Consider the following 15,298-nt stretch of genomic DNA (forward strand, 5'->3'; position numbering starts at 1 on the left):
CAAAAAGACAGATGTATCAATTAACTGCTTCTTTTAAGAAAGTGTTGCTAACGATACACGCTTTACTTGTGTGATTGTCTGTGGATTGCATCTTATCACGTATTTCTTAAAGAGTTAATTACAAGTCCTTTATCAAAAAAATGTGTCTTTCTTTAATTGGTTTCTTTTCCATCCATGCTGAAGATGTGAGACAACTACGAGTTTCAGAGTATCATCTTTATTTCCACTTTTATGTAACTAATTCTGAATAATATAGTAGTCTCAAGTAACGCACAATAGAAAATTAAACAATGGTCAGTTTTCGTCCACTCAATAGATGGCACTCTAAACATAGCAATGCAACGCTTTCCGACACCTTTTTTGGCTACACCTTTGTGTTATAAGAACATAAGAACATAAGAAATAAGGGAAGCTGCAAGAAGCGACCAGGCTTACACGTGGCAGTCCCTGTATGAAATATACCTACCTATTTCCATCTATTATCGCCATCCATAAACCTGTCTAATCTTCTCTTAAAGCTCTCTAATGTCCTAGCACTAACAACATGATTACTGAGTCAGTTCCACTCATCTACCACTCTATTTGAGAACCAATTTCTTGCTATCTCCTTCCTAAACCTAAATTTTTCAAGCTTGAACCCATTATTTCTTGTTCTATCCTGGTTGCTGATCCTAAGAATTTTGTCTACATCCCCCTTGTTATAACCCTTATACCACTTAAAGACTTCTATCAGGTCCCCTCTTAACCTACGTCTTTCTAAAGAATGTAAATTTAACAACTTCAATCTCGCCTCGTAAGGAATACTCCTCATCCCCTGTATCCTTTTAGTCATTCTTCTCTGTACTGATTCTAATAGACCTATATCTTTCCTGTAATGTGGGGACCAGAACTGCACAGCGTAGTCTAGATGAGGTCTGACCAGCGCCAAGTATAACTTTAATATTACTTCCGGCCTTCTACTTTTAACACTCCTAAAAATGAATCCTAGTACCCTATTTGCCCTGTTTCTGGCTTCTATGCATTGTTTCCCTAGACGAAGTTCAGAGCTAACTATAACTCCTAAATCTTTCTTGTATCCTGTACCTACCAGAGTTTGGTTGTTTAATGTGTACCTATTGTGTGGGTTTCCTCTACCTACGCTAAGGTAGGTAGAACTTTTTTTTTTGCATTTATTGATATTAAATTGAATTTGCCATCTATCCGTCCATTCATTCATTCTATTTAAATCTGCCTGCAAGGCGATGGCATCCGATTCTGACCTAATTAATCTACCTATCTTTGTGTCATCCGCAAATTTACTATCACTACTGATTCCACTATCCAAGTCATTGATATATATTAGAAATAACAATGGTCCTAATACTGATCCCTGTGGCACCCCACTAATTACATGACCCCACTCAGATTTCGAGCCGTTTACTACAACTCTTTGTCGCCTGTCACTAAGCCATGACCCTATCCAGCCTAACACCTTCCCATCTATCCCGTGCCCTAACCTTTCTTAGGAGCCTTTTGATTGGGTACCTTGTCAAATGCTTTACTAAAGTCTAGATATAAGATATCATAACTATCTCCATTATCTACTGCCTCGTACACTTTCCTGTAAAAACTTAACAAGTTTCTCAGGCAAGACTTCCCCTTCGTGAAGCCATGCTGTAACTGATTTATCAAGTTATGTTTGTCTAAATGTTCCCTAATATTCCTCGCTATTATTGACTCTAATATTTTACCTACAACTGAAGTTAAGCTGACAGGTCTATAGTTAGACGCTAAAGTTTTATCTCCTTTCTTAAAGATGGGTACTACATTAGCCTGCCTCCACATTACTGGTACCTCACCCGACTCCAATGATTTCCTAAAGACAGAAACTAACGGCTCACTAATAATCTCTTTGCATTCCTTAAGTATTCTGGGATATATTTCATCTGGTCCTAGTGTTTTGAACTTTTTTAGCCTATCTATCTCCTATTCCACTATCTCCCTAGTTATGGAAATATCTGTCAGCTTCTCATTCTCATCCTCTCTAAACACCTGTTCACTATCTGGCATATCCTGCATGTTTTCCTGGATGAAGACAGTTAAAAAATACTCATTCAGAAGTTTACTGATCTCCTCCCCAGATATGTTGGATTAGAAGTTTTCCTGTCTTTCTTTTATATAGTCTTTGGTTATGGCCCTTGCATCCCAAAACGAGCTGGACCCGTGTGAGGAGTATTCCTTACGAGGCGAGGTTGAAGCTGTTAAATTTACATTCTCTAGAGAGACGTAGGTTAAGAGGGGACCTGATAGAAGTCTTTAAGTGGTATAAGGGTTATAACAAGGGAGATGTAAGCAAAATTCTTAGGATCAGCAACCAGGGTAGAACAAGAAATAACGGGTTCAAGCTTGAAAAATTTAGGTTTAGGAAGGAGATAGGAAAAAAATTGGTTCTCAAATAGAGTGGTAGATGAGTGGAACGGACTCAGTAATCATGTAGTTAGTGCTAGGACACTAGAGAGCTTTAAGAGAAGATTAGACAAGTTTATGGATGGGGATAACAAATGGAAATAGGTAGGTGTGTTTCATACAGGGACTGCCACGTGTAAGCCTGGTCGCTTCTTGCAGCTTCCCTTATTTCTTATGTTCTTATGTTCTTATGTTCAAACGTGGGACGGACGGTCCGCCACCATAGGGATATTAATGGATCGTGAAAGTTATCCCCACGACCTTCATGATGTAACCACAATGAGACAGCAACCCCCCCTCTACCTCCCTCCCTTTCTCCGTCCCTACCTCCCTCCAGTCACCACACTATTAAGCTCCGCCTGCTCCATTCAGCCAGACTGCGACAGGACTGGTTGGCGAGAGGAGGGGGACGCGGCTGCTTTGTTTTCTCTTATCTGCTTCACTGAGTCGCCTCGCCGCTGCTGCTTCTGCTCCCCTGTGAACAACAATCGACACAAGGCCAGGAGTGAGTACCGTACTGTGACTTGGTGGACCACCATACTGCCTACCTATGTTTAGCTATATCAAGTCAGTTCTACGGGCCCCTGAGCAAGCTCTTCTACCTGTCCCAATCTTTGTATGATTCATGCTCATTTCTCCTGCTACCATCTTCTATTACCATATATATATATATATATATATATATATATATATATATATATATATATATATATATATATATATATATATATATATAATTTTTTATTCATTTTTTTCAAATGGTCTCCCTCTAGGATGTCATTACACAATCTCCAGTAATGTATGTATTAATTAGTTTACTGCTGCAGAGGAGATGAAGATAAAAGGTAAGCGAATCCTGTCCATCCACTGCTGCTTCCGACTAACAGGATACCAGAGCAAATGAGGTCATAACTCATGTGAGTGATTGTGCAAGTACTATGAGGTTCTATGGCTAACTTGTAAAACTGGTTTCCTCTAAATGCCCTGGCCGATAGAACTGACAATCTGACGTGCTATTACAGTGAACACGAAAAGTCAGAATAATCTCATCAATGTTTGTGTTAACTTTTAGAACACTTTAGTACGTTACGGCCATCAAATAAGAGGTGCTCAGTGTGACGAAGACTGAGCAGCGAGCGAGACGACCTTGTGGAGTGTTCGGGCGTTCACGTAGGGCATGGTGATAGTGATGTAACAAACATGGGGGCAAACATTTATCACATGATTATAATTCTGCGCACCATGGCAGGAGACACTTTCAAGGACGAAGATATTCCGGCCATAATAATGTTGACCTTGAAACACTAGAGAAAGTGAGATCGCATAGTTGTGGTGAATTGAAGGACCTCCATACAGTCTTTCATGAGTCACTCTCATGAGTTATCCTTTTCAATGAAGGTACTCACATTCCTGTTCTTTCAAGATTTGTTACTGCGCTGTTATTTAATCTTCTCAAAGGAACGCATAACGATCTACGCATTCCTCGTTTTTCTCAGTTCATATCTGGCATTTCCGCCTTGTGTAAGTTTACTATAGGCACTTGTCTTATCTGTCTCAAACACACACACACACACACACACACACACACACACACACACACACACACACACACACACACAAATTCATTAGCTTATCATAGTTACTGAAATTCGTCCAGTCATGATGATCTGGGATACACTTAGCCCTTGAAAAGAACGCTCTCTCTCTCTCTCTCTCTCTCTCTCTCTCTCTCTCTCTCTCTCTCTCTCTCTTTCTGGCGTATTGAGGGCAATGAAAACTACCGACTCTCGTTGGGTGAGTAGAGGCCTTGGACAGACAACGACAGACTGACACGCCATCCTGCTCCTCATGCCTCAACACTGTTTCTGCTCAACCACGCAAGAAGCGAAACGAAAAAAAAAAAAAAAATGTGCTTTAGCTGAAGATTAAGAAAAGTTGATAATATCAAAGAACATTAAAGGAAAATTGTCTGCTGCTATTATCAAAGAAGAAGAGTAAGAATAGGAATAAGAAACGTGAAGGATTATTTATAAACTATCAAGCTATGTCGGGCGTAGGCAGGGAGGCAGGGTGAATAGCAGGGTCTTTCTTCTACACACATTTCACAAACTTCGCGTACTGTAACATGTTATGCGATACTACTGCGAAGGGCGTCAGGTGTGTCAGTGGCCTTGTGGGGCAGGCCCGAGGTTACCAGGTAGTTAGACAGTGGAGATCAAGAGGTATTTTTCTATACACATCAGGAGTTGTATGCTAGGGACATCAAGCCTGCCTGTCATCTCGCGTCGTGGAGCATTGTTTTTCTCCCGGACCACTGGGCTACTTTAGGGAGAGGCCCATCACAACATGTACAGGACGCTCATTGATACCATTGTCTGTAACGAGTGGTGTTATGCAAGGTTTGTGTGTGTGTGTGTGTGTGTGTGTGTGTGTGTGTGTGTTTTCTTGTTTTTCTTTTGGGTAATATCACTGAGCGCAAATTAGTCAATGTCAATAGTATATCTTGGAAACCCTTATTTAATGGGTTATCATAGAATACGGTGTAAGAACTGTTACTCCTCTCTGCATGATAACGTTGATTATATTTAAGAACCTGAAAGTGTGCAGTTTTGGGTCTACTCTACTGTTACTTTATTTATTTATTTATTTATTTATTTATTTATTCATTTATTTTTACGAAGTATGCAAAGGTAATGTCATGTTACAATACAATATTTGCTCTTTTCTTTAATACTTAATTATCTTGCTCACACACACACACACACACACACACACACACACAGTAAGGTCTACAAAGCACCACTGGTTCTAGGTGGCAGGACTGTCCCGAAAATGGTATTTTTAAAAATGTTATGATCTTGGCCTATATCGCCGGAGGGCAGTTCTGCTGCAACTCTTCGGAAGCTTAAATGAATGACTTTTTACATCATTTGCGAAAGCTTTGTTGGTCAAGGCTTGCCCGTGGTGGTATAGGCAGATTTTTAGGGTAACGCTTTTGCAGAGACGCCTGCTGCTTCCAAATCTCCACGATGTAGTCACTGTCGAAGACATTGTTAATATTCTTCGGCTACTCGGCCACTTGGATCAGTTTCGGATCCCCGAGATTACTACGTCCGAGCGCCTCTGCCTCTTGGTGGGCCGCTCAGGTGCAAACGTTTCCCTGCATGATAAGCAAGTAGCTGCTGCTGCTCTTTGTTCGTTTTTCTATTTTCTAAGTAGTGACGGGGGTTCACATCCGCACCGTTGATTTGCTTCTTGGGGAGGTTGAGTTTCTATGGAAGAGTGACGATTAGCACCGAGCTTATTTCAACCGTGCACAAGTTGAGAGGGCACGCAGAGCTGTCTGAATGGTTGTTGAATAAGTTATATACCCTCATGATTTTTTCGACTTGACACACGTAAATCTACAGATTGTAAGTTCATTTCTGACACCTGTTGCAGGCAATGGAGAAATTCTCAGCTTCCTACATAAGCCTGGATATGGACAGCCATTGAGTGAAATGAGAGGTGTATAAATTGCTGATTTTGGGACATTGAAGTGTCTGAGCCATACCAGCCAATGAACACTACTAGTTATTGTAAATATAATCGCGGAACAAATCATGTTATTTTGTGCTGCCGTCTATAAACTAATGTAGGTATTACACTAAGCATCCTTCGTACTTCCATACAATTAATGAAGGTGACATGAACTGTGTATTTTCAAACCTCCTTGGTATTCTCTTTCCACGCTAATGATATGATTTTCGGCAGTGGCTGAGGTGGAAGACGACACAAAGAAGTACGAGCCTTTGACAGAAGATCTGGTTCGGGAGGCTCTGAGGAGAGACAAAGGCGAGGACGCTCAGCTGGTGTCATGGAAGTATAAGGACTTCACTAAGAAGGGCGATAATTACGCCTGCTTTGTGACCAGCGTGGAGGTTCAGTACAAGGAAGAGGAGCACGGAGCGTCCATGGAAATAACCTACGTGGCTAAGCTCGCACACCAGATCGCATCACCCCTCACGGAGTTGATGAATGAGGTGTTTCAGAAAGAGGGCACCTGCTTCATGGAGATCCTCCCCAAAATGAACGAAGTGCTGAAGGAGCTCGACATCGACAGCATCAGGTGAGTGAGGGCGCCGCAAGGGTCAGGTACAATACACACACTATGAAAAGTATCGTTACTATGGGATCCGACGAGTTTCACACTGAACACGGTATAGTCTTGGCAGGATTGGTATGCGTGTTCGACGAAGGTTCCGCCTGTGTTTCATGAAGCATTACTGTAGCAGCTAAATCCTTTTCATTTGCAAGTGTTACTCCCTGATTCATGCAGGTGCACCTGTACTTAATACACGCTGGGATACCGACATGAGTAGCCTATTATCAATGGATCCAGCCTTGATATCATTTTGTATCGTGGTGAATGTGTAACTATCATTTTTTTTGAGTGTGTGTGTACTATACTATACGTACACACCACGTCTCAGGAGCACCAGTACAGTGCTGGTGGACAGGAAGCTTTTCACTTGTTTACCAGTCTGCATGATACCTAAGCCAGTCATAGAAAACTAAAGGACACTGGTAGTAGTAGTAGTAGTAGTAGTAGTAGTAGTAGTAGTAGTAGTAGTAGTAGTAGTAGTAGTAGTAGTAATAATAATAATAATAATAATAATAATAATAATAATAACAATAATAATAAATTATTATTATTGTTATTATTATTATTATTATTATTATTATTATTATTATTATTATAATAGTATTTTCTTACGTAAGAGGATCACTAGCCAAGGGAAACAAAAAAGAGAGAGAGATAAAAAAAATTCCTCTGATGTGCCAGTTCCAAAAGAGATGTCAAGAGAATCATCGAAAATTGAAGGTTAAGTGTCTTGAAACTTTCCTCTTGAAAGAGTTTAAGTCGTAGGAAGGGGGAAATAAAGAAGCAGATAGGAAGTTCCAGAGTTTACCAGAGAAAGGTATGAATGATTGAGAGAACTGGCTCTCACATTAGAGATATGGACAGAATAGGGATGAGATAAAGAAGAGAAAGTCTCGTGCAGCAAGCCCGTGGGAGGAAGGGGGGCATGCAGTTAGCAAAATCAGAAGAACAACATGAAAATTGCGGTAGAAGATAGCAAGAGATGCAACATTGCGGCGATAAAAAAAAGGCTCAAGACAGTTAGAGGAGAGGAGTTGATAAGACAAAAAGCTTTGGATTCCACCCTGTCTAAAAAAGGGGTATGAGTGGAAACCCTCCATACATGTGAAACATACAGTGAAACAACTGGAGGAGACGACTCAGAACGCCCAACTTCATAAAAATTGTTTTAGCTTAAGATGAGATGTGAAGTTTCCAGTTTAGATTATAAGTAATGGACAGACCAAGGATGTTCAATGTAGAAGAGGGGAACAGTTGAGTATCAGTGAAGAAGAGGTAATAGTTATCTGGAAGGTTGTGTCGAGTAGATAGATGGAGGAAATGAGTTTCTGAGGCATTGAACAATACTAAGTTTGCTCCGTCCCAATCAGAAATTTTTTGAGAGATCAGAAGTCAGGCGTTCTTTGGCTTCCCTGCATGAACTGTTTACTTCCTGAAGGGTTAGATGTCTACGAAAAAAACGTGGAAAAGTGCAGGGTGGTGGTATCAGCGTAGGTGTGGATAGCACAAGAAGTTTGGTTTAAAAGATCATTGATGAATAAATGAAAGAGTGGGTGACGTGATAGAACCCCGAGGAACACCACTGTTAATAGACTTAGGAGAAGAACAGTGACCGTCTACAATAGCAGGTACAGGACGGTCGAAGAAGAAACTTGAGATGAAGTTACAGAGAGAAGGACAGAAGCTGAAGAAGGATAGTTTGGAAATAAGAGGTTTGTGCCAGACTTTATCAAAAACTCTTGATATGTCTAAGATAACAGCGAAAGTTTCACCAAAATCCCTAAAAGAGTATGTATGACCAAGACTTAGTAAGGAAAGCCAGATCACCAGTAGAGCGGCCTTGACGGAACCCATAATGGCTATCAGATAGAGGGCTGTAAAGTTATAGATGTTTATGAATATCCCTGTTGAGGATAGATTCACAAACTTTAGAGAGGCAGGAAATTAAAACAACAGGATGGTATTTTGAGAGATTAGAGCGGTTATCCTTTTTTTTAGGAAACGGTTGAATGTAGGCAAACTTCCACCAGGAAAGAAAGGTAGATATTGGTGGTGTCCACCAGCAAGGCTGGGCAGACACGGACTGGGGATGTAGGGGTGATTGCTGGCTGGGTCATGTCATGGCTAGGGCTGGGTCATGTCATGGCTAGGGCTGGCATCCGGGGACGGAGGGTGTGAGGCTTGCTCTAACACCACGTGGTTGACTGAGGCTGGCTTTGGGTCCCAAGGGACCGGAGAATGGAATGTGGGCGCAGGCGAAGCATTCCGCCACGTTGCTTGGCCACCCATCTAGGCATGCCCTCATGCCTACAAAATATATGGGGTGATGCAAGCACATTAAAACACGTGATTCACATAATAACTACGCGCTTCTCTGTGTAAGACACGTGATGCATGCACTATAGCCAATCGCAATGCTCACAGAACAAAGACGTCAGAAAAGTGAGTACGCACTTGCGACTCACAAAAGTCACATAGCAAGGATGTCAGAAAAGAAAGCACAGTGGCCAAACACAAAACTCGCACTAGCTGTGATTTCTGCACAGCGAATCACAGGCCAACTAGAACAACACTAGAGGCCATAAAACAAAAGAACAAGGCGTTTCTATGCCAAATAAATTGCCAAATAAAAATACACTGCAAAATCATAACACTGCACTAATAATGTACATGATGGCAATAAATTTTTCGTCAAGTGTGGTGAGTGAGTGGCAAATTATGCACTGGAAAGCCACGAGCAGGAAAACTGGAAAGCCACGAGCAGGAAAGACCATATGGACAGGAAACACCAAAACTTGCAGATGCGACGACTGACGGCATGAGATCCAAAGTCTTATAATGACGGGATCAGCAGCAAAGCAGTCGAGTTGCGTCGCTGACGGCTTAAAAAGTTCAGATTTGAAGCAGGGACGCCGTCGGTAACGGCTTGAAGTCTTACAGGCACAGGCTGGCAGGGCAGGCTCAGCATTAAAAGCTTGAAAGAGGCCCTAAAAGCAGCTTGAAAAAAGCACCGTAGATGTGAAGTAGTGTAGCAGTTTGCGTCAATGACAGCTCGGCAGAAATGTGTCGGTGATGGCTTAGCAGATAACCTGGAAGCGGTGAAGGTAGCTGGAGTAGCTGGCGATGAGCAGGCAGGAGACATAGGCCAGGAGGACTTGTAGCGTCGACTCATCCCACCACTGCCACCATTTTTATGTACTAGGTAAATCTGGTTCTAGTACTGAGTATAGGTGGTGACTAAAGAAAATACGGTGATAATACTGCAGCGTTATATTAATAAAATAAACTATACAAAAGTAAATAATATGAGCTGCCAGGAGTCACAGGTCCAACCGTCAGGCTGGCTGGATGAGGACTCTGTATGTCCACCAGCAAAGCTGGGCAGACATGGACTGGGTATGTAGGGGTGGTTGCTTGTGTGTGTGAGGCTTGCACTCACACCACGTGGTTGACCAAGGTTGCTGTTGAGTCCCAAGGGACTGGAGAATGGAATATGAGCTGCGGGCAAAGTGTCCCGCCACAATATATATATATATATATATATATATATATATATATATATATATATATATATATATATATATATATATATATATATATATATATATATATATATAATAGAAACACACACACACACACACACACACACATATAATATCCAATATAACGTGAATAGTTATATGGGCCCATACTAATGCCAGTCTCCCTCTCTTCCCTCAGGACTGCCAAGGGGTATGCCATGTCTCTTAAACTTGGGAAGGAGGTATTATTACTTGAGGACTTAAGGCAGCGCGAATTCAAGATGTTCGACAGGCGGCGAGGGATAGACGTGCCCCATGCTCTTCTTGTCCTGAAAGAACTAGGAAGACTCCATGCCACCTCCAGACTGGTAGAGAAGAAACTTGGCTGCTCGCTGCTCGAAACATGGCCTGTCATTTTCGAGAGGTGGTTAGAAGATGATGATGTACCCGGTGCAGAAATGTTCCAAAAGATGATAGAATCCCAAATGGAGACAGCAGCCATGGTCATGGAAAAGGTAAGTGTTGTGAGGTGCGCACGAAGATTTAGACAAGTATTTAGGATCAAAATTAACATATATTGAAAAATAGTACTTATACGTTGTATTAGTACGATGACACCGCCTTTCCCTGCCAGATCCCAAATTACGAGCAAGTGGTGGCGTGGATCAGAAGCACCAAGGCCAGGGGCATATGTATCTTCAAAGAAAGCTTGAAGCAGAATGCCAAGTTTGATGCTTTAACCCACGGAGACTGCTGGAACAACAACATCCTCTTCAGGTGAGTCTACAAGACGCGCAGGTGAGATGAGAAGCAGGCACATGTAGCCAGTGAACTGCTATTGTTGAACCTATATGGAAGAGGGTGCTTTCATGTGTCACGAAGCTGCGATGACAAGAACTAAAATAGTTGCAGAGTTCCAGAGGTAAAAAGACCAATGTCTGGAGTTAGGGATTGTTTCAGAAACTACTCATGATGATTAAGTAATAAAATCAAAAGAGTTCACGTGGTGGTCATGGATGATTATACAAGATAAATTAATGAAATATTAAGTGATTTTATCAGCGTAAGCTCATTTACGGTCCTCTTAACCTAAGAAAGGGGGAATGAACGGCAGTAAAGAAGTAAATGAGGAATGGCTAACTTTTATGACGTCCACAGATACGACGAGGCAGGGGCGCCTGTGGAATTGATGCTGGTGGACCTGCAGGGGATGCGGAAGGCCTCGGTGGCTGCCGACCTCTCTTACTTCCTTTACTCTAGCTTTACTGGTGATGTTCGAAAGAGCAACTTAAAATTTTTCATGGAAACCTACTACGACTCGTACTGTAGTGTGTTACGAGCAGCACAGGTGCCTATTCCTTTCTCTCTAGAAGAACTTCTTGTAGAATTCAGGGACAAGATGACTATGGGTTGCATTAGCGGCATGATATTGGCGCCTATAGTGCTAAGCGAGGAAGAAGACGTGCAAAACTTCATGGAATTCACGGAGGAAACCATTGACAAGACTAATCGTGAGCGGCAGGAGATAGTTCTGAAGATGAGCAAGCGGGAAGGTGGTCAGCTTCAGGACAGGTTTCTCTCCATGTTTAATGAGATGGTGGAGGCAGGAATTGTCCCTAACGAAGATGCTGCTGCGTAGTAATGCTGTATGATGATGATGATGATGATGATGATGATAACTGGTCTTCATATCTTTCTAATTGCATGCCTCCCCTCCTCCCGCAACCTCGTTGCACAAGACTTTCTTCTTTCTCTCATCCCTATTCTGTCCACCTTTCTAATGCATGAGTTAACCAGTACTCTCAATCATTCATCCCTTTCTCTGGTAAACTGTGGAACCCCCTGCCTGTTTCTGCATTTTCTCCTTCCTATGACTTGAACTCTTTCAAGAAAGTTTCCTTAGATTTTCGATGATGTCTCTTTTGGGACTGGCACCTCAGTGGCATTGTTTTTCCTTTTTTTGTTTCCCTTGGGCAGTGATTCTATTACATAAAAGAGTAGTAGTGCCTTAAAGTAGATTTATATATATATATATATATATATATATATATATATATATATATATATATATATATATATATATATATATATATATATATATATATATATATATATATATATATATATATAAAGAGGTTTGAAATTAAAGAGTAAGAGATAAAAATAAGTGAAATACTGTCTATATAATATATATATATATATATATATATATATATATATATATATATATATATATATATATATATATATATATATATATATATATATATATATATATATATATATATATATATATATATATATATATATATATATATATAATGTGTGTATGTTGTGTAGTTAAAAATGCAAAATAAAACAATAATAATTATAACGTTATTTGGACATCATACCAACGTTCCCACAAAGGAGGACAGTCAAGACAAAGCGTCCCGATCAGGAACTGACACTCAAAACTAGTGTATCCCTGCTAGATCGTGACAGACTCATCCCCTGTCCCATACCCAATAATAACTTTTGATCGCACATACACAGGTAAACCTCTCGCAGAGGCACTTGCGCCTGTGTCATGTTAATGCATCAACTGCACTCCATTCAGCCCCATCATACACCACCATTTTTCCTCGTTCCACAGACACTATTCATGCACCTATGCTCTCCTTGCACCGTCTATCTATCTCACTTGTGGTCTTAGCCTTAACCAGTTTACATCTCCAGTATCCGATCTAATTATACTCTTCATCAACAATTCGTCGTCCATCTTGTCTGTGAGAATAGCCCAGACCCTTGCAACGCTCCCTGCCCTGCTCGATCAGCCAACTTTCTTTCCGCACTAGTCCACCAGTCTACTAGTAATGATAGTAGTAGTAGTAGTAGTAGTAGTAGTAGTAGTAGTAGTAGTAGTAGTAGTAGTAGTAGTAGTAGTAGTAGTAGTAGTTGTTGTTGTAGTGGTCATTAATAGCAACAACAACAACAACAACAACATACCAGGTTCCGGCAGTCCAGACAAGATATTACATCTGACTGGAGGAATGAAAATACATACGGACAGATGCAAATAAAATATGTTAGAGAGAGAGAGAGAGAGAGAGAGAGAGAGAGAGAGAGAGAGAGAGAGAGAGAGAGAGAGAGAGAGAGAGAGAGAGAGAGAGAGAGAGAGAGAGAAAGCCGAATTGAATGAAGGACGTATGTCTTGAGATCGTCCAGGGAAAGAAGGAGGTGGGTAATGGTAAATGTTCACTCTTCCTCAGCAAAAAGTGGTAAAAAACCCTCGAGGAAGGACACAATATAGTAACCTCCATCAATGAAAGCCTCTCTTGGGGTTGTAAGCTTCGATGAATGAGAGACACGGTGGTCCGGTGCTGTCCAACACTCAAAAGCTCGGTACCATTAACGGAGAATACACTAGTTAGGACTATTCTTCATAAACTAAATATTGAACAGGAACAGACACTGCCGTCATCGTCCTGTTTGCATTCGAACAGTTCCCTCACTGAGTCAATCACTGCAAAGATGTACCAGCGCGATCCAGACAGTTTCTTCTAGATTAATTACTGAATTAATTAAATGTTCCTCCTCTCACCGAGCACTCGCCACTGGGTGTTGTTGAAGAGCCGCTGTGTTTATCGTAACAGATAGATAACAAAATTCTGCAAGGAAGCAATAGTTCTCAGTCATGTCAGCTCTAAACTATTATGTGTGTTTCTGCTCATGTTTATGTTAATGTCTGCCATCATCTGAAGGCCTTCTTTTCTGTGTTTTGGGTGCTTTATCAGTAAGTACTAATTATAACATAACAAGCTAAAATAATTTCTTATAGGTAAAGAAAATATATGATATCCCATTTGAAAATAACCTCTTCAAGATCTGCCTCACTTGTTCGTGTAATATTAACTAAGTCGTCCCTCCCTAACCCCATGGAAGGGAGGGAGTGGGGGGACTATGTCTTATAGTGGATTCGTACAGCCTGAATAGTAGTATTTAGCAGCAGCAGTAATAGTAGTAGTATTAGTGTGTGTGTGTGTGTATATATATATATATATATATATATATATATATATATATATATATATATATATATATATATATATATATATATATATATATATATATATATATATATATATATATATATATATATATATATATATATATATATATATATATATATATATATATTGTGTGTGTGTGTGTGTGTGTGTGTGTGTATTACTACTACTACTACTACTATATATTTTCTTTCCTTTCTCACCTTATATTATCACATAAGACTATGTTAATTCTTCCGTCTCTGTTTCACTCGCCTTTGATATTCACAGCCGTCAACACCACGTGGACTTAGATCTGTAGCAAATGCATAGAGAATGACCCTTCCATCGACTAGATTCTGAAGCGAGCACATTCTTATTTATTCATCAAATAAACCTCCAACACTGCAAGGTGAAACTCCTTCATTATTATTATTATTATTATTATTATTATTATTATTATTATTATTATTATTATTATTAATAGTAGTAGTAGTAGTAATAGTAGTTGTAGGTGTAGTAGTAGTAGTAGTAGTAGTAGTAGTAGTAGTAGTAGTAGTAGTAGAGGAGGCAGTAAGCACCTACCAAAACGATAATTACTCCCAGTGAGGTCTAAAGCAATGGATCAAGGGGTGCTGTGAACTTATCATTAAACTCAGCTGTGACCTCACTAAACGTTTCTAAAACGTTTTGTGTCAATGAAACGTTTTGTGTCTCACAACACAAGGGGGCAGTCACAGCCTGCCCTCTAAAGACAACTTTCTTCCTTCACACAAAACTACAAGCACCCAATTACACACACACCCTTCACCCAAAATCCAAAATCATGGCGACTCCTACACCAACCTCTGAGTCCCCATCTGGGGAGGGGACCACAAATATCCCCAGATCGGCCTGTTCTTCTGGTATCGACCCTAAGTGTCTTGACACCCCCCCTTCAACTTTTTCTTCATTAATTTCTGCAACATTCGCGGTCTTAGATCTAATTTTCAATCTGTAGAACACCACCTCTCCTCTAATAACCCTCATCTTCTTTTCTTCACTGAAACACAGTTGTCTTTCTCTATCTTCATTTTCAACCCAAAGCTTGATGTTGGGTTTATATGCGCAATGATTTAACCTGCTCTCGTGCCCACGCTCTTGAATCTTCCAAGTTTTCC

At 40.5% G+C, this 15,298-nt stretch overlaps 1 protein-coding gene across 1 annotated transcript; it reads left to right on the forward strand.

The window, feature by feature from the left end:
* Positions 1-2,724: 2,724 nt before the first annotated feature.
* Positions 2,725-11,952, forward strand: LOC135100975 (uncharacterized). Its single transcript, XM_064004592.1, has 5 exons — positions 2,725-2,950; positions 6,199-6,553; positions 10,310-10,625; positions 10,745-10,887; positions 11,269-11,952. Exons 1-5 carry the CDS (start codon positions 2,725-2,727, stop codon positions 11,747-11,749), a joined length of 1,521 nt encoding a protein of 506 aa, XP_063860662.1. The 3' UTR covers positions 11,750-11,952.
* The last annotated feature ends 3,346 nt before the right edge of the window (positions 11,953-15,298 follow it).

The sequence above is a fragment of the Scylla paramamosain genome, chromosome 5, assembly GCF_035594125.1.
Source record: "Scylla paramamosain isolate STU-SP2022 chromosome 5, ASM3559412v1, whole genome shotgun sequence".
Lineage (NCBI taxonomy): Eukaryota > Metazoa > Arthropoda > Malacostraca > Decapoda > Portunidae > Scylla > Scylla paramamosain.